Source organism: Salvelinus namaycush, chromosome 1 (genome assembly GCF_016432855.1).
Source record: "Salvelinus namaycush isolate Seneca chromosome 1, SaNama_1.0, whole genome shotgun sequence".
Lineage (NCBI taxonomy): Eukaryota > Metazoa > Chordata > Actinopteri > Salmoniformes > Salmonidae > Salvelinus > Salvelinus namaycush.
Genome location: NC_052307.1, coordinates 64554926 through 64574905, shown reverse-complemented (window position 1 = coordinate 64574905; position 19980 = coordinate 64554926). Strand labels below are relative to the sequence as shown.

At 41.7% G+C, this 19980-nt stretch overlaps 1 protein-coding gene across 1 annotated transcript in view; it reads left to right on the top strand.

Annotated features, from left to right (window-relative positions):
* The first annotated feature begins 324 nt into the window (after positions 1-324).
* The window catches only part of LOC120047264 (hepatic triacylglycerol lipase-like), a 30586-nt gene continuing 10930 nt past the window's right edge, over positions 325-19980 (top strand). The window contains 7 exon segments of the mRNA XM_038992795.1: positions 325-1627; positions 3646-3830; positions 7030-7085; positions 7087-7198; positions 7972-8062; positions 8205-8441; positions 9237-9479. Of these exon segments, the coding sequence (XP_038848723.1) occupies positions 1537-1627; positions 3646-3830; positions 7030-7085; positions 7087-7198; positions 7972-8062; positions 8205-8441; positions 9237-9479 (1015 nt within the window). The 5' untranslated portion in view covers positions 325-1536.

Below are 19980 nucleotides of genomic sequence, written 5' to 3'. Positions count from 1 at the left end.
GCACTCTAGAGCGCTCCTCATCAAGGATCTCTCTATACTTTACTCCGTTCATCTTTCCCATAACCCTGACTAGTCTCCCAGTTCCTGCAGTTGAAAAACATCCCCACAGTATGATGCTGCCACCACCATGCTTCACCGTAGGGATCTATTTCTCATGATCTGAGAGTCCTTTAGGTGCCTTTTGGTAAACTCCAAGCGGGCTGTCATTTGCCTTTTGCTTAAGAGTGGCTTCCATCTGGCAACTCTATTATAAAGGACTGATTGGTGGAGTGCTGCAGAGATAGTTGTCTCATGGCTTGGTTTTTGCTCTGACATGCACTGTCAACTGTGGGACCTTATATAGACAGGTGTGTGCCTTTCCAAACCATGTCCAATCAATTGAATTTACCACAGGTAGACTTCAATCAAGTTGAAGACACATCTTAAGTATTAACATGATGACATAATCGTTTGGTTGAAATTTCACCCTCAAAACAACGGTTGATTACTTTTTGCAAATCCAATACATTTTACACAGATTCCACTTCACAAATGACGTTGGAACAAAGTTGATTCAACCAGTTTGTGCCCAGTGGGATGTGTACTGGCATTGGACCAAGACAAATTGGACCAAGACAAAGCAGAATAAAGTACACCATGAGCCCAACTTCCAGAATTCTACAAATACTGAGGTAAATACTCAGGTAAGTTGAGACAGAGTACATTGTAAAGTGGAACAGGCAAAATATATGATTGTCAGTATGATTTCTTTGAAACTGATACCATTTTGGCAATTCGGCAGATTTTAGACCCGGAACAGATACTTTAAGTATTATGTTGTTGTTTTTTTGCTGTATGGTGTTCTAAATTACTTTTGAAGAACTCAGCCACTAGCATAACTGATGTATGCATAACCATAACCATAGTGATTTAGATAAGCACAGACACAAAGCAAACAGAAGTTGAAATAGTAGAACTAAGATTGTTAGTGCTTTAATCCCTTTTGTTGAAGAGATATTGATTCAAACTAAGACAATGGAGGATGAGATAGAACTGACAAATGAAGACATTTTTTCCAGAAGGTTCCAGTAAACTGAGGAAACACTAACAGGCACGGTTAACACTAACAGGCATGGTTAACACTAACAGGCATGGTTAACACTAACAAAAGCTTGGGTTCATCCAGGATCTTTGCTTTCTGCTACAAAACCGTCTGACAATCAGCCCATTCTTCCACCCACCATAACACATCTATTCTAATACATACATAACACATCTGACGACAGCCAATCAGGACCTGACTTGTCTCCCTTTCCCAGGTGCCCCTGCTCCTACTTTTTCCTACTCTGAGTACAAAGTGTTCTTTACTCTCTTCTCAAGCCAACCCTAACTTCATGAATCACCCCCTGCACATGTCTTCAGTAAGGGTCTCACCTCCAGCTCACACTCTGCTTAAATAATTCCAACTCCCCTCTTCTATTAGCCTTATTCAGCTGCTGTGCTCTCCACCTGAAGTGTGTGTGTATGTAGGATTACCTGGGAGTCTGTGTCGACACCATGGCTCTGGTACAGGTGCTCAGAGTCCTGTGCTGCCTGCTGCTCACTTATCACATGGGTGATGCCAGGAGAATCAAGGGAAGTGTAACAGGTGAGTGTCTGATTTGTCACTTATAAGGAACTTCAATCCTGGGTTGGGTGTTAATCAAAAATATGTTTAAGCCTTACTATAAAGACTACAGGCCATACTTTATAAAATACAAAGAGGTACTTAAATATATTTGCTGCCCCTGGGTGGAAACAATTGATGTATATAAACCCTGGATTGCTGATGCTGTGTATTGGCCATTGAGAGGCTTTGAAGCCACCGGTTGGCCATGTTGACACTCCCCAGTAGGAGCAGTCCTCCATAGGAATGAATGGAATTCTACAGTATTTAAATGACATGTTTCAAGGACAAAATGACACGTATTGAAGTATTTTTGTTGTAGTGGGGACAGTAACGTTAGTAATCTAAAGAAATTATACTTTAAGGAAAATGTTTTATGTTTTATATATTTTTTCATTTTAGATTATTTTGTTTAGGTCACATAATGTAATTTCAAACTATTAGAATATATGTGTTATGTATGTATTAGAATAGATGTGTTATGTATGTATTAGAATAGATGTGTTATGTATGTATTAGAATAGATGTGTTATGTATGTATTAGAATAGATGTGTTATGTATGTATTAGAATAGATGTGTTATGTATGCATTAGAATAGATGTGTTATGTATGTATTAGAATAGATGAGTTATGTATGTATTAGAATAGATGTGTTATGTATGTAATAGAATAGATGTGTTATGTATGTATTAGAATAGATGTGTTATGTATGTATTAGAATAGATGTGTTATGTATGTATTAGAATAGATGTGTTATGTATGTATTATAATAGATGTGTTATGTATGTATTATAATAGATGTGTTATGTATGTATTAGAATAGATGTGTTATGTATGTATTAGAATAGATGTGTTATGTATGTATTAGAATAGATGTGTTATGTATGTATTAGAATAGATGTGTTATGTATGTATTAGAATAGATGTGGCAAAAAACGAATGTAGATATTAATATTAATAAATGCAATAGCTTCCAAAATATTATTTTACTGTGGTGGGGGAGTGCCAAGATGCATGGTGGCTTCAATACAGTGCCCCCTATTAGTCATCTAATGTTGTGAAATTGTTAGATATTACTTGTGCTTAGCAGATGTTGCTGCACTGTCGGAACTAGAAGCACAAGCATTTTCTGCCACACCAGCAATAACATCTGCTAAACACGTGTATGTGACCAATACAATTTGATTTGATTTAGGGTATATTTAAACCACCAGAGATTAATTCAATTGGTTAATATCTATTTATAGGGGCTGTGCTTATTTTCTGAATGCCCAAGTGCACGTTGTTCAAGTAATAACTCTCATATTTGGGTTGAAATAGTGACTGTGAAATGACCAATTCTGAGAATGAAGATACAAACAGTGCTAGTTAGATGTAAAATATATTACTGTTGTGAAGGATCTACTACAATACTATCATTGTTGTGGCTGAAGTGACAACAATGTGGAGGGAGAGTTTGGCGAAAATAAAACAAACAAATATTTAAAAAATAGGTATAAAAGATTAATATTAATATAAAATATACAAAAAATACAGTCAGTTGTATGAACAAAAAAAATCTAACATCTCTAAGGGCTGTTTCCCAACTCATATTTCTTGCAATTACAAATGAAAGCTGGATTACAGCATCACCACACAAAGTTATACTGTATATTGGGAAGTGTCTCTAGTCTAGTGTCCACTCATGGTCAAACTAGACAAGGAATACACAGACTCTAGTCACAAATTAACACTTACCAGAACAAAAAATCAGTGCAGAGGTTGAGTGGACAGGGGAATCAATTCCTAAATCAATGAGTTTGAACCCTGTGCTGTTCAATAATCAGGTATTTCTGAAATGCACATGCATGAAAATGCTTGTTCTACCACTCTATACACAATAATCTGCTGTTGTACTTCAAAACACATTATTGTCAAATATAAAATCCTAAAACATTATACATTTTTACTCTATTATTACTCTGCATTGACCATGTTTGTATTTTGTTTACATTTGTAGTGGACCCAAAGCCTGTCCTGAGAATGAAGATGCCTCACATTACCAGCACAGTCTTCAAGCTCTACTCTGATGGTGCTAAAGACATGGAGGACTGGTGCACGGTGGAGGCTTTCAGACCTCATACTCAGACCTCCTGTGGTTTCAACAGCAGTCCTCCTCTCATCATCATCACCCACGGATGGTCGGTACGACCTGTTCTCTCCTCTCCTCCTGGCTCAACTAGTGATGACACGTACACAACATGGCCATTAGCTCCTATGTAAAACAAATCACTAATGGATGGTAGATGCACAAAATGATATACAGTGGAGGGCCAGATATAATATGGTGGCAGGTCTTCTTATTTTACTCAGTTGTTGCTCTGCACTTCAGATGCAGGCCGGTAATCTGATGGAAACTGTAGTAAGTTGGGGGAATGAAGTTATATAGATTTGTATGGTCCCTTACAACAAAATGTGAGCCAAATGAGTAGGGTTGCAAAGCTACAGGTGAAAAGTTACCGGAATCTTCTATAATTTTGGTAATGAACAGGTAATATATCAAATCAAATCAAACTTTATTTGCCACATGCGCCAAATACAACAAGTGTAGACTTTACCGTGAAATGCTTACTTACAAGCACTTAACCAACAATGCAGTTCAAGAAGAAGAAAATATTTACCAAGTAGGCTAAAATAAAAAGTAGTAATAAAAAGTAACACAATAAGAATAACAATAACAAGGCTATATACAAGAGGAATTGGTACTGAGTCAGTGTGCAGGGGTACAGGCTAGTTGAGGTAATCTGTACATGTAGGTGGGGGCAAAGTGACTATGCATAGATAACAAACAAACAGCGAGGAGCAGCAGTGTACGGGGGGGGGGGGGGGGGTCGTCAATGTAAATTGCTCACATTGAGGGAGAGGTCGTTGTCCTGGCACCACACTGCCAGTTCTCTGACCTCCTCCCTATAGGCCATCTCATCATTGTTGGTGATCAGGCGTACCACTGTGGTGTCGTCAGCAAACTTAATGATGGTGTTGGAGTCGTGTTTGACCACGCAGTAGTAGGTGGACAGGGAATACAGGAGGGGACTAAGTACACACCCCTGTGGGGCCCCAGTGTTAAGGATCAGCGTGGCAGACGTGTTAACTTTTGTAATTTATACTTGAATAACTTCTAGAAATGTATTCATATAGTTGAAGTCGGAAGTTTACATACACTTAGGTTGGAGTCATTAAAACTTGTTTTTCAACCACTCCACAAATTTCTTGTTAACAAACTATAGTTTGGCAAGTCGGTTAGGACATCTACTTTGTGCATGACACAAGTAATTTTTCCAATAATTGTTTACAGACAGATTATTTCACTTATCACAATTCCAGTGGGTCAGAAGTTTACATACACAAAGTTAACTGTGCCTTTAAACAGCTTGGAAAATTCCAGAAAATGATGGATTTAGAAGCTTCTGATAGGCTAATTGACATAATTTGAGTCAATTGAAGGTGTACCTGTGGATGTATTTCAAGGGCTACCTTCAAACTCAGTGCCTCTTTGCTTGACATCATGGAAAAATCAAAAGAAATCAGCCAAGACCTCAGAAAAAAATTGTAGACCTCCACAAGTCTGGTTCATTCTTGGGAGCAATTTCCAAATGCCTGAAGGTACCACGTTCATCTGTCCAAACAATAGTATGCAAGTATAAACACCATGGGATCACGCAGCCGTCATACCGCTCAGGAAGGAGACACATTCTGTCTCCTAGACATGAACGTACTTTGGTGCGAAAAGTGCAAATCAATCCCAGAACAACAGCAAAGGACCTTGTGAAGATGCTGGAAGAAACGGGTACAAAATAATCTGTATCCACAGTAAAACGAGTCCTATATCGCTCAGCAAGGAAGAAGCCACTGCTCCAAAACCGCCATAAAAAAAGCCAGACTACGGTTTGCAACTGCACATGGGGACAAATATTGTACTTTTTGGAGAAATGTCCTCTGGTCTGATGAAACAAAAATAGAACTGTTTGGCCATAATGACCATTGTTATGTTTGAAGGAAAAAGGGGAGGCTTGCAAGCCGAAGAACACCATCACAACCATGAAGCACGGGGGTGGCAGCATCGTGTTGTGGGGGTGCTTTGCTGCAGGAGGGACTGGTGCACTTCACAAAATAGATGGCATCATGAGGCAGGAAAATTATGTGGATATATTGAAGTAACATCTCAAGACATCAGTCAGGAAGTTAAAGCTTGGTCGCAAATGGGTCTTCCAAATAGACAATGACCCCAAGCATACTTCCAAAGTTGTGGTAAAATGGCTTAAGGACAACAAAGTCATGGTATTGGTGTGGCCACCACAAAGCCCTAACCTCAATCCTATGGAAAATGTGTGGGCAGAACTGAAAAAGCGTGTGCGAGCAAGGAGGCCTACAAACCTGACTCAGTTACACCAGCTCTGTCAGGAGGAATGGGCCAAAATTCACCCAACTTATTGTGGGAAGCTCGTGGAAGGCTACCCGAAACGTTTGACCCAAGTTAAACAATGTAAAGGCAATGCTACCAAATACTAATTTGAGTGTATGTAAACTTCTGACCCACTGGGAATGTGATGAAAGAAATAAAAACTGAAATAAATAATTCTCTCTACTATTATTCTGACATTTCACATTCTTAAAATAAAGTGGTGATCCTAAGACAGGGAATTTTTTACGAGGATTAATTGTCAGGAATTGTGAAAAACTGAGTTTAAATGTATTTGGCTAAGGTGTAAACTTCCGACTTCTGTATATAGAACTGTATATAGAATACATTTTTTATGTCTGTGTCCATATTATCCATGAGTTTCTAGTGGTTATGGTTCAAGATAAAAATGTTAAGAAATAAAATTAAGAAAAGCAACTAATCAGCAATGGCATTATTTTCAATTACCTCTGCAACTCTTCCAACGATTTACTTTTTTCACAACTGCTACAAGTTTGGTGACAAAATACGTATTGACATATTAAAATAAATACAAGTGTGTAAAAAAATAAATAAAAGGATATTTCATGCTGAAACCCTCATATTAAACACCAATGGTATTCACTAAGTTGATGGTTTATATTTATGATAAAGTTTAACAGCTTTGTCATTCTATTTTTTATTTCAAAACTATGTTATTTGATTATTTTTTATATATTTGACATGTGATGAGGCCACGTAGAGGGCCAGAAATAATTACGTACACGTGTGATGATCTGGAGAACCCAAAAAGGCCACTAGATGTCATCTGATAAAATTCCCCCAAAAACCTTGAAAGTTATCAAAATTCTGTGAGTTTACTGGTAAACTTAGAAGGATTCCAGTAAGATACCCTCCCTTTGCAACCCTTCAAATGAGATTAAAACCCGTTTCTCTTTTTCCAAGATAAATGCTCTGATGGAGAGCTGGGTGCCCGTTCTTGCTTCTGCTCTGAAGACCAGTCAATGTGATCGTTACTGACTGGCTTTTACAGGCCAATATGAACTACCCTAACGCAGCCCAGAACACTAGGGCAGTGGGGAAGGACATAGCATTCCTGCTACAGTGGCTGCAGGTGAGAGTCAGGAAAGTGTTCAATGTGTTCAACAAAGACTGTCATAGCAAAGTACTGTTTGTGTGACAGAAATGAGAAGACAACCTCTTTAGGAGATATAATATGTCTTCTACAAAAGACGATAATGTCACATCATCACCTCCTTTTCACATCAACACTAAAATAATAACGATCTTTGTGTGTCAGGAGTTTTACCTGTTTCCTGTGTAACGGATGTGAAATGGCTAGCTAGTTAGCGGGTACGCGCTACTAGCGTTTCAATCAGCTACGTCACTTGCTCTGAAACCTAGAAGTAGTGCTAGAAGTAGTGTTGCCCCTTGCTCTGCAAGGGCCGTGGCCTTTGTGGAGCGATGGGTAACGATGCTTCGTGGGCGACCGTTGTTGATGTGTGCAGAGGGTCCCTGGTTCGCGCCCGTGTCGGGGCGAGGGTACGTACTAAAGTTATACTGTTACATTGATGCTGTTGACCCGGATTACTGGTTGCTGCGGAAAAGGAGGAGGTTGAAAGGGGGGTGAGTGTAACGGATGTGAAATGGCTAGCTAGTTAGCGGGTACGCGCTACTAGCGTTTCAATCAGTTATGTCACTTGCTCTGAAACCTAGAAGTAGTGCTAGAAGTAGTGTTGCCCCTTGCTCTGCAAGGGCCGCGGCCTTTGTGGCGCGATGGGTAACTATGCTTTGTGGGCGACCGTTGTTGATGTGTACAGAAGGTCCCTGGTTTGCGCCCGTGTCGGGGCGAGGGGACGGTTTAAAGTTATACTGTTACACCTGCAGAGAAAGTTGATTGGATACAGTCTTGGTGCTCACGTCTCTGGATTTGCTGGAAGCTACCTGGGAGGACGTGGAAAGATTGGACGAATTACTGGTGAGGTTTTCTACTCTCTGTAAATATTTTGTCACACCATTTCCTGGCTAAATAATGCATTAGAGTACAATTCTTATAGAAGTATCCAAGTCTAATGGCACTCTGGTGAAAAGCCTGAGATCCTTTGTGTTTCTTTGTCCAGGTCTGGATCCAGCAGGTCCCCTGTTTGAGGGCATGGCAGCATCAGACAGACTGTCCCCTGATGATGCCCTATTTGTGGATGCCATCCACACCTACACTCAAGAACGCATGGGGCTGAGTGTGGGCATCAAGCAGCCTGTGGCACATGTTCACTTCTACCCCAACGGGGGTGACTTCCAACCAGAATGCCACCCTTTCCAGAGCTTAATGGAACATATCGCCTTGCATGGAATCAATGGTGAGTCTGTCACAGTGGTGGAGTGGGGAGGGAAGAGTCATTTGGCATATAGAAAAATATTGGTAGGGTATATTAAGGAGAAGAGCTATTTTTGATCAAAGTAAACCATTACCATTTACCTTGCAGAAGCACAAACTAAAATAATAAGGCAGTATCGTGTGAAAGCAGTGCCTCATCTTATATTCACGCTGCTCTGCTGAATATGAATAGAATTCCCAATAGTCAGAAATAAGTGGTAGTGGGATTTCGGGGGATTCAATCAAAAACGTTTTTTTTTCTTACATGAAAGACAGAAGCACATTATCTGTCATCCTCATGAGTTAATTAGCCAAATACATCTCCCTCAGCCCTGTCTGTCCACTGTGCATTCTGCCTCCAGGCTATGATGAGATCTCCTCAGGAGAAGCAGGCCTGAAGACAGGTCTCAGATCAGTCAGCGCACAGACATAAAGAGGTTGACAGGCCTTTTTACCCAGAGAAGTGACAGGACATTATGACAGATCTGTTTCAGGGATAATGAATCCCCAAATAATGACCAACTAAAAAGTATAATCAGGATCTTGTTAAGGCGTAGTCTGTATTCTGAGGAGAGGAAAAGATTGAAGGCTGGCACAGATACAGTTCTGAATAGCCTCAGTCCCAGTTTAGTTTAACCAGGGCTAGAATGATGCAGTGACCTGATCACAAAGGGGAACATTTGAGTCCAAAGTTTGAATGCTCAATTCATATGTGTTACAGTCTTATTACCTGCCCCCTTTTTAAATTCCACTCACATTTCCACTCTTTCTCTCCTAGGTTTTGAGCAGACAGTGAAATGTGCCCATGAGCGTTCAGTCTACCTGTTCATCGACTCCCTTCTGAACAAAGACAAGCAGATCATGGCCTACAGATGCAGTGATGACAACGCCTTTGAGAAGGGTACCTGCCTGGACTGCCGCAAGAACAAATGCAACACACTGGGCTATAACGTCAGGAGGGTGCGCAGTGCCGCCAGCAAGAAGCTCTACCACAAGACCCGCTCTCACATGCCCTACAAACGTAAGTGCACACAATGGTGTCCCATGTCCCTTACAGACAAAACCCACTCTTCCATGTAATTAGGAAATAGTGTAGAATGTCAGAATTGAACAAGCAGGAAAGCGTGTAGTTGGCACAGGCAGGAGCCTAGAGTAATACATGTTAACTTCATGGCATTCTACTGTACTGTAGAACCAGGAATAACATTTTGCATAAGAGCTTTCTGGAACACGAGTCCATGGTCAATAACACCATAAAGTCTCATGGGAAGAGACAAGCAGGGAATTGTAGGCATGTTACATTGTTTGATGCAAAGACCATATTAGTTTGACGCAAAGACCATATTAGTTTGACGCAAAGACCATATTAGTTTGACGCAAAGACCATATTAGTTGGGACACACTTTGATCAATATATGCCATGACAAGGTCTCACTAGGAAATAAGGGTCTAGGGTCTATTTCAGCTCAAGGGGACAGTTTTTGATATCTGTAGAAGCACTTTGTGAAAGCTGCTGATGTAAAAAGGGATTTATAAAATACACTTGATTGATTGATATGATGAGGTACTGTCTGTGGAACTTTGGTAAGGTTGTCGTGACAGGAGCTTAGAAATCTGAGACTGTGGCTTTATTGAAAAAGACTTAATCTGCTGTGGAGCACAGCCAATAACAGCCACTTTAAAGCTTCTCCTCCTCTGAAGCCAATTAAAGTCCTATCCCAGTCTCCTTTTCACTTTTCTAACCTTTTTTTAACTAGGCAAGTCAGTTAAGAACAAATTATTATTTACAATGAAGGCCTACTGGGGAAAGAGTGGGTTAACTGCCTTGTTCAGTAGCAGAACAACAGATGTTTACCTTGTCAGCTCAGGGATTTTATCCAGCAACCTTTCGGTTACTGGCCCAACGCTCTAACCACTAGGCTATCTGCTGCCGACATCAACACCATCCTGACACCAACACCATCCTGATATCAACAACATCCTGACACCAACACTATCCTGACACCAACACCATCCTGACACCAACACCATCCTGACAACAACACCATCCTGACACCAACACCACCCTGACACCAACACTATCCTGACACCAACACTATCCTGACACCAACACCATCCTGACATCAACACCATCCTGACAACAACACCATCCTGACACCAACACCATCCTGACACCAACACCATCCTAACACCAACAACATCCTGACACCAACACCATCCTGACACCAACACCATCCTGACACCAACACTATCCTGACACCAACACCATCCTGATACCAACACCATCCTGACACCAACACTATCCTGACACCAACACCATCCTGACACCAACAACCTCCTGACACCAACACCATCCTGACACCAACACCATCCTGACACCAACACCATCCTGACACCAACACTATCCTGACACCAACACCATCCTGATACCAACACCATCCTGACACCAACACTACCCTGACACCAACACCATCCTGACACCAACACCATCCTGACAACAACACCATCCTGACACCAACACCATCCTGACACCAACACCATCATGACACCAACACCATCATGACATCAACACCATCCTGACACCAACACCATCATGACACCAACCCTATCCTGACATCAACACCATCCTGACACCAACACCATCATGACACCAACCCTATCCTGACACCAACACCATCCTGACACCAACACCATCCTGACACCAACACCATCCTGACATCAACACCATCCTGACACCAACACCATCCTGACACCAACACCATCATGACACCAACCCTATCCTGACACCAACACCATCCTGACACCAACACCATCCTGACATCAACACCATCCTGACACCAACACCATCCTGACACCAACACCATCCTGACACCAACACCATCCTGACATCAACACCATCCTGACATCAACACCATCCTGACACCAACCACTAGCTTCAGTGTCTGGAAAGTGTTGCTACAGCATATTACAACACTGCACTCATCTCTCTCACATACACAGACAGACACTACCTGAAGGTGAGATGCATGCGTGTGGACAGCAGGCTTTGCAGGTATGTGTGGAGTTTGAGTGCGCGTGTGTGTCAGAAGGCATGTGTGTGTGAGCAGTAGGTGAGTCTGTAACAGTAGCTGGTGTGTGTCAGGGTGTGTGTTGGTCTGTGTGTAGGTGTGTGTGTTGGGTGGTGTGTCAGTGTGTGTAGGGTGTGTAGGTGTGTGTTATGTCAGGGTGTGTGTAGGTGTGTGTGTAGGGTGTGTAGGTGTCTATGAGTGTAACATTCTCTACCGTCTCTCTACTGGCCTCTAGTCAAGAGCATGAAACTCGGCCTCCTGCCTGTCTGGCCCCGCCCAGAAGCTGATGTCATAAACAAAGCTCTGTGGAAACAGGGAGAAGGGATGGAATGGTTGGAAGTGGGGGTCAGGTGACCAGAGCAGGGGCAAGTCAGTGAGGGAGTACCATTATACTGCTGAACATTGCACCCCTTGTACACTGCTGCTGCTCGCTGTTTGTTCGTTACCTATGCATAGTCACTTTGCCCCCACCTACATGTACAGATTACCTCAACTAGCCTGTACCCCTGCACACTGACTCGGTACCGATGCCCCCTGTATATAGCCTCGTTATTGTTATTCTTATTCTGTTACTTTTTATTATTACTTTTTATTTTAGCCTACTTAGTAAATATTTTCTTCTTCTTGAGCTGCACTGTTGGTTAAAACTTCTTATGGCTGCAAGGGATAGTATTGAGTAGCCAGTGAAATCGTGCCCATTTCAAACGGCCTCGTACTCAATTCTTGCTCGTACAATATGGATATTATTATTATTATTGGATAGAAAACACTCTCTAGTTTCTAAAACCGTTGGAATTATTTCTCTGAGTGAAACAGAACTCCTTTGGCAGCACTTTCCCTGACCAGGAAGTAGAATGTCAGAAATATATGCTCTATTCAACTTCCTGCCTATACATGGTCATGACACGTAGGAGTCTACGTACACTCCATACGCCTTCCTCTGGGTGTCAAGATGATGTGAGAGAAGAAATTTATGTTTATCTTGGTCTGGGGTGGAATAAAAGCTATTTCTTTGACGTGACCGTCCACTTCCGGTACTCTGAGGCGCGCGACTTGGAAGTGCGATTGCCTTCTGTTTTGCTGCCGTAATGGATGACAACTATCTCCGGCTCGGATTTTCTTTGATACATGTGACCATATCATCGTAATGTATGTTTTTTCAATATAGTTTAATCAGATTATTGAAATTCTTTCGGGAGTTTTGCCGTGTTGCGTTCTCTGACTGTGTTTACGTTGGAGAGATCAGTGCCACTCGGCTAGTGCCCATGCTAAATGGAGAGGGAAATTTGCCATTCTGAATCCAAACAACGACTCATCTGGACAAATGTTGATGTCACAAGTTTACTGGAGAACTGAGACGAAGTAGAGACTCTGGACAGGGTGGATATTCGTATAATAAAAAGCAATTTATTCAGAGGTAAAGATATCTGATACAAGCGTGCACGGACTCGTTCATTCAGCTCGTAAGGAACCTGCAGAAAGAAGCCCAGATAACAGAGTGCATAGACATTTTATACAGCACAGAAAGTAGGTTGAGTCTAGTAGGTCTGGTCTTCTGATTGGTCCTGTCGATCTGGGTGTCGTCCTTCAGGGCCTGGTAGTAGAGTTCTGTGTTTCCAAATGTTCAGCTAAAACAGGAGATTTTGTGTGTGCGTAGATGTTCCTATTTTGATCAGTGTTTATGAAAGGTTTACGTCAGCCCTCTGTCCTTGGGTGTGTGTGTGTCTCAGTATCTCGTGAAATGCAGACCCAGGCACCCCTTTGATCAAGGCCTTTCCGGCCTTATCAGTGTTTATGAAAGGTCTGTGCCAGCCCTCTGTCCTTGGGTGTGTGTGGGTCTCAGTATCTGCTTATGAGTTTGTGAGAAACCCTGTTTTGAAAGAAGTTAGTTATAACAACGTAATAGCAATATGCTTGTGTTATTTTAAATGGTATTTATTACAAATCCCCCTCTTCACGTCTCATAAGAGACGTGACAAAAGCTAGGACAAAAGCTATAAATGGCAAAAATAGAGTAAACTTTATCAGAAGATAAAGTTTTGATTCCCCCTCTTCACGTCTCACAAGAGACGTGACAAAAGCTATAAATGGCAGAATAGGGCAAACTTTATCAGAAGATAAAGTTTTAATTCCCCCTCTTCACGTCTCACCAGAGACGTGACAAAAGCTATAAATGGCGTTGAATTAGTCATCAGTCAAATAGCCTGGCTCAGCATCCTCCAGGGCAAGCAGAGGAAACATCTGTCCCTTCTCTGCCTGGTTGGGATCAATAGCAGTAGTTATGATCCTAGTGGTCAGCGTTCGAATACATGGAATGCAGCAGCATCCACAAAGCACCAGTATCGCAGCGAAGACAGATATAGATACCAGTATGGAGGAAACAAGCATCTTATATTTACCAAACGCATCCATCCAAGAGTCCCACATTGAGGTATTCACTCCTGAGTGGCTCTTCATTTTCCCATTAAGAGTACGAAGACCCTCTAGGGCAACAGTAAGACTACCATCAGTTGCTGTGTTATTGGGAATGAAAGTACAACATTGCTCCCCGAACATGGCACAAACACCTCCGCGTTCAGCCAACAACATATCCACCGCGATTCTATTTTGGAATGCCATCAGGGAAGTAGCTTCCAATTGGCCATGGACCGCCTCGGAGCCTTGTTGAGTCCAATTTCCTAGTTTCTGAACATTAAAATGAATGTAATTGATTCGGTCCACATTTTTATTAACTGTGCACCACCAACAAACAGAAGATTCAAGCCCAGCTGCCACTTTGTCCACCAGTTTATATTCATCTGGCACCCCCTAGGGACACCAATAGCATCAATGTAAGTTGAGTCGTAAATGAGCAAGGACCAAAAAGGAGACCACTCCAATAACTACACCTGGAGTGGCCAATCACACATTAGTAACCAAAAAACGAGAATATGTTAAACCCTTAGGTCCATCCCTCTATACAACCTGTACCAGGTGGGCTCGTCGCCACCCGGGAACTTCAAACCTTCACAACAGGGAGGACAAACATCACTTTTTATTCATTCGACAACATCAACTACAGCAAACCAAGGGTCCTCCTCTGTCAGGCCCACTCTCCTGCGGAAGCTTGATTTCGTATCAGCCTCTCCAACTGGAGCATCAAGCAACGGCATCATACCAGAGGCCCTTGCCACATCTGTAACAGATTTCTTCAAATAAGGCATGATACAGGCAACACAGAAATGAAAAACAACAACTAGTGTCAGAAATCCAGTAATCATCATTGCAGTGTACTTACCAAACCAACCACCCAGCCAAGGGACCAGTCCACTCTCCTCCACGCCTGCAAGACCCTTCATCTCCACTGATAACCTTGCCAACCTACTCAGAGCTTTTGAAATGCTCCCATCCGGACTAGTATTGTTAGGGACAAACGTGCAACACTGTTCTCCAAACATTTTACATACACCTCCCTGGTTGGCCAGAATCATGTCCAGTGTTAGTCTATTGTGTCTACTGGTTTTGAGAGGTAGCATCCAATTGTTCAGCCATCCCTGTAAGTGCTGTGTGGGTGTATTTAACAAATCATTATTAATTATAGTAGATATAATTGATCCAGACATTTTGTTTAGCATCAACAATAGCTGGGCCAATGATGGGCATCAGATGCCACAGGCCATCTTTCCTGTTTAATGTCTGGAATTCGTGGGGGACCCCTATTGGGACCCCCAACAGGTTGGTGTGAATGTTATCTGTACCCTCGGACCAAGGAGCGTCACGTTTCTGCCGTCTCCTGGGTTGGTCTCAAGCCTCTGTGTCATGTGCAGCTCCCAGAAGTTGGTTAGCTGTAACCTCAATAATAGGCAATGGTGTTATCAGACTGGCCAAAGCACATGTGCCCTGACAATCTCCTTTCAAAATGGGGTCAACCGCCTGGCAGGTCCACACATCCACCATACATCAGCAACACCTCTAGTTAATAGTGACATTAGTGATGCAGGCAGCAGTAGGGAACCTCCCATAGTCCATACCTCTACCTGTACCAGTGATACAGCTGTAATATCCCCCATATGCCTTAACTCCCCACGGTGCCTTCTGGGGAGGGACTTCTGGGAACACAAGACTCAGAGTTTTATACAGGGTTAAATTTGGCTTATTATAATAAAAACTTTCCAATATGCACATCCAACCTTCCCACTGCTTAGGGCAAATGGGTGAGCAGCCAGAATAGGTCTGGCATGTCCACATATGACACAGTCCTTTCTATTAAGTGTTTTGTAGGCCAACCACATATTCTCCCTTCCCTCATAACCAGTTTCAGTCCCCAATTGGTCACTATCTGAGATGTCTTTTACATTTATTACCTGTACCAGATTGGAGAGCTTAGGTGATGGCGTGGGACTTGGTCTTGAAGTGGTGGAGGAGGCCGGCTGAACCCTGGTCCGTTGAAACTGGTGGTGGTTCTGGCAGTACTGTGATGGTATCATCCCCATCGTATCCTAAACAGACAGCTCAGGACTACAAGTAGTCCTGTAAAGCCCCATCCTCTCCCAGAGAACACATCATCAGCCAGAGATCAAGCAACACTTTCACTTCTATGAACGTACACAGTGAGGAAAGGTCGGGGGCAGGGAATTTTCATTAAGGAGTTGACCCCCGAACTCTATTAGCAACGGTTCTTCTCCTTAACTCTGTGATCATTCGGCAGTGTCAGTGTGTCTCACCCTCCAAGTGCGATATGCCCCCAGGTCGAGTGAATCACCTTCTCCTTTAATTCACCTGTAATGCATAAAATCTTGGACATACAGGTTTGGTTAACAAACAGTTTCTCATTTGTTCTATCTAATTATATATTTAACTTCTATGCCTATTTTTTAGCTAGAAATTTTTAATTTTAAATAAGTTTATTATCCAATAGGCCCCATCCTATCCTAGACCACAATGTACCCCTCCCCCGTTTGATACCTGGCTCTGGCCAGGTATCAACCTTACCTACTCTAAATAATGACTTAGTATATTATAACGTCCCTTTCATTTTCCACATGTCCAATTGTCCCTTGAGTTTGGGTGTCCATTCATATCTATCCTTTACCAATTATCTGTCAAGTGACTTATCTACTTTAAAATGTATCTGTGCTGCTTATATGTGTTAACCCCCTTCTGTCCTATCTTATTTCACAGCCTACCTTGCTCATTTCACAGTACCCCCTCCCCACTCTGCTCTCAAACCTTCAAAGTCTCAACAGTGCGGGGTAGACCCATCTGTCTGCCTTTTTCTAATAATAGTCAATAACAACTATGTGTTCCTTTGCAATATTAACTAAGTGTCTCACTGTTTTGACTTTATCTGAAATCATGGATTTAAAAATAACAACATGTCTTATAGTGTCAATCTCTAAAGTCCTTACATAACCTTAATAAACCTATCTCTATCTTCTAATGGCCAAAACAAATGCTAACCTTATGGTCAAGAGTTATAAACTCTATTATAATCAATTTACCTCAAAACTAGTATCCCAAATGACACAAATTCATTATTCTCACTACATTCCCCCGTGAGTGATCAAGTCACCGGAAAATGCAACGAAAATAGGTCAAAAAGGTTACACCTACATTCGTGTTCCATACCATATCTAGACATACCAAAAGAACCCTTTATCTTCTCAAAGTCCCTTGCCTAAATAAAACTCAGAAAGTAAAACTCCTATTCCAATATGAGTGTATTCTTTTAAGATATCTTGTCTCTGGGAACACGGAAAACCCCTTAACCCAAACGTTTACCACAAAAACAAAACCTAATAATTATGATAATACCCTTAAATCATTCGTTTTAAATTTCCCCGATGTTTCCTGTAACACAACTGTGATAAACGTGTACTGTCCCTTTAAAAACTCCCTGCCAGCCATACCAGGTTGCGAGTCGTTCATTGTTCCCCATAATGAAAACAGATCACGTTTAGAATACGTTTACTTATTGTTCGAATTCTCTGGTGTTACCTAAACAAAAACCAATAACTTTCAGCAACTTTTGAAAAGTATCTCAAAGCTATAATGTACACATTTTCCCTCTAAATGACACAACCAATTTTCTCTAGCATAATTTAATACGGCCACACCCGGTGGGGAAAGTACAAATTGTATCCCGTTCCTCCTATAATACCCAATGCTAAATTCAAAGTTGTGGTTAAATATATGGATTTGCCAATCATTATCAAATGTTAAATATACAGGTTTAGTACTTTTATCAAATAGATTAGTATAGTTCAAATAAAGATATGCGTTTACTAGCGCTCAACCTGTGTTCAGAACGCAGCAACTAGCCAATATAATACCAAAAATGACTGTCTTATTCATGCCTCTAGGCAAAACATCTAGTTACTCCAACTGAGTTTAGCAGCAAAACTATCGTATAAGTAAAATCAACTTCTCAACTTTCTCCATTCCAAAGTGTAAACTTACCATATACTTCGCTAAATTTATATCGGATGTCAGCCAATCCATAACAATAATATCATTAGTCTGTAAATTTAACCTAAATAAGTTATTAAATGTATTCTCTCTACTCCGAATTGGTTTTAAGTTTTTCTCTGTCACCAGCATTCAAACAGGCTCCCCGTTTGCTGGGAGACCGTTGAGTGCTGCAATACTGCCATCTTCTGTCCATTCTCTGTACAGCTCTCCACCCCCATATTATTCTAAGAGTTATGAGTGTGTGGAGGAATATCACAAATAAGGGGCCAGATATCCCTAGCCTTGCCCAGGGAGGGAGAAATGTCCCTCTAACTGGGTGAGGTTCCTTTTTCAGGGGAGGCGGAGTTTGATGCCGCATCACCTGAGTCAGGAGTATCTTCATTTGGAATCGAATTTAGGCCGCTCAAATCAGCTCTGACTTCTGTCAGTGTTCTGGAAGGAATTGGAGCTGGAGTGCAATGTGTGAGGTGGTGCCAAGGTGCGCCTGATTTACCTTTGACCTGAACTGAGTGTGAAGTAACCTCCTTCACTTCGTACAGTTCAGTCCACCTGGGTTCCAGCCACTTTCTCTTGTGGACTTTAACCCCCACCCAGTCACCATTTTACATTCAGTGGTGGCGTGCCTCCTGGCAGCTCCCCCTCTCGGACCTTGTGAATCTGTTTGGAGAGAGCTGCAGAAAGTTCCGTCAGTTTTTTCACATATTTACATCAAGAGCGGGCATATGACCTCCCTCTCTTGGTGGACCAGGTATGACTCTTCCAGTCATTATCTCATGAGGAGAGAGATGGGTGCCTGCCCCTGGAGAGGCTCTCATGGCCATCAACCCCAGAGGCAGGGCTTCAACCCATATCAACTTCGAACCTGCACATACCTTGGCTATCTTAGCCTTCAAAGTTTGATTGGCGCGTTACACGAGACCCTGAGATCGGATTTGTCGTGGGACACCATACCTAGGTATGAGTTCCGTTTGTAGCCACCTAATGACTGACTTAGCATCTTTCCCTGCCGTTGGTACTGCCCCAACCCATGATTCTTTGGTCTAAAAATTCATTTATCTTAAGTTTTGGGACGGTAGTGGCGGCCATGGCTATATTAGCAAAAATTTGAGAGATGTCTGGTTTGACTATCTTAGTGCACTTAGCCCGTCACTGGCCGAGGCCAGCAATGTATTCTCGGCGCTGACACTGACTTATCTCTGGTGCCCCACACTCGTACACAAAGAATTATTTACAGCAGTTATTACTGTTAATCAGTTTTTCGAGCTGTTATATATTTTCCCAGAAGGTATCAGAATCGCCCTTCCGGAACAATATATTAACAAACTCAAGCGCTTCTAAAATAATTATCAATTCAATTTTAAGAATTATTTTGCAATAGTTATTATCGTTTTTCAGTTTTTCGAGTTGTTATATATTTTCCCAGAAGGTATCAGAATCGCCCTTCCAGAACAATATATTAACAAACTCAAGCGCTTCTAAAATAATTATCAATTCAATTTTAAGAATTATTTTGCAATAGTTATTATCGTTTTTCAGTTTTTCGAGTTGTTATATATTTTCCCAGAAGGTGACAGAATCGCCCTTCCGGAACAATATATTAACAAACTCAAGCGCTTCTAAAAGAATTATCAATTCAATTTTAGGAATTATGGAAATACCAACAGCACAATAGAGGAAAAATACAAGTCAGTTTTCAGCTCGGCGGCTGTACCACGGGCCAAAAGAAGACTCAGCTGTCCTCCCAAAAGTTATCAACTAGTGAGTCTCGTGAAAAGGCCAATCTTACACAACATTCAAATTAACATTTCCACATTTGTATTTTATTACATAACAACATTAATACATTGATCGCAGGTTAAGTTCTTCACAGTGCATCTAGTTAAGTGCCAAGTCAACCATTGCCCGCTATCTGAACTCGTATTTTTATTTTTATTTTGTTGATTCTCCCTAGGTAACTTCCAAGTGTTTTAACCAATCAAATGTCGTTAAGTCTGGGGAACCTTT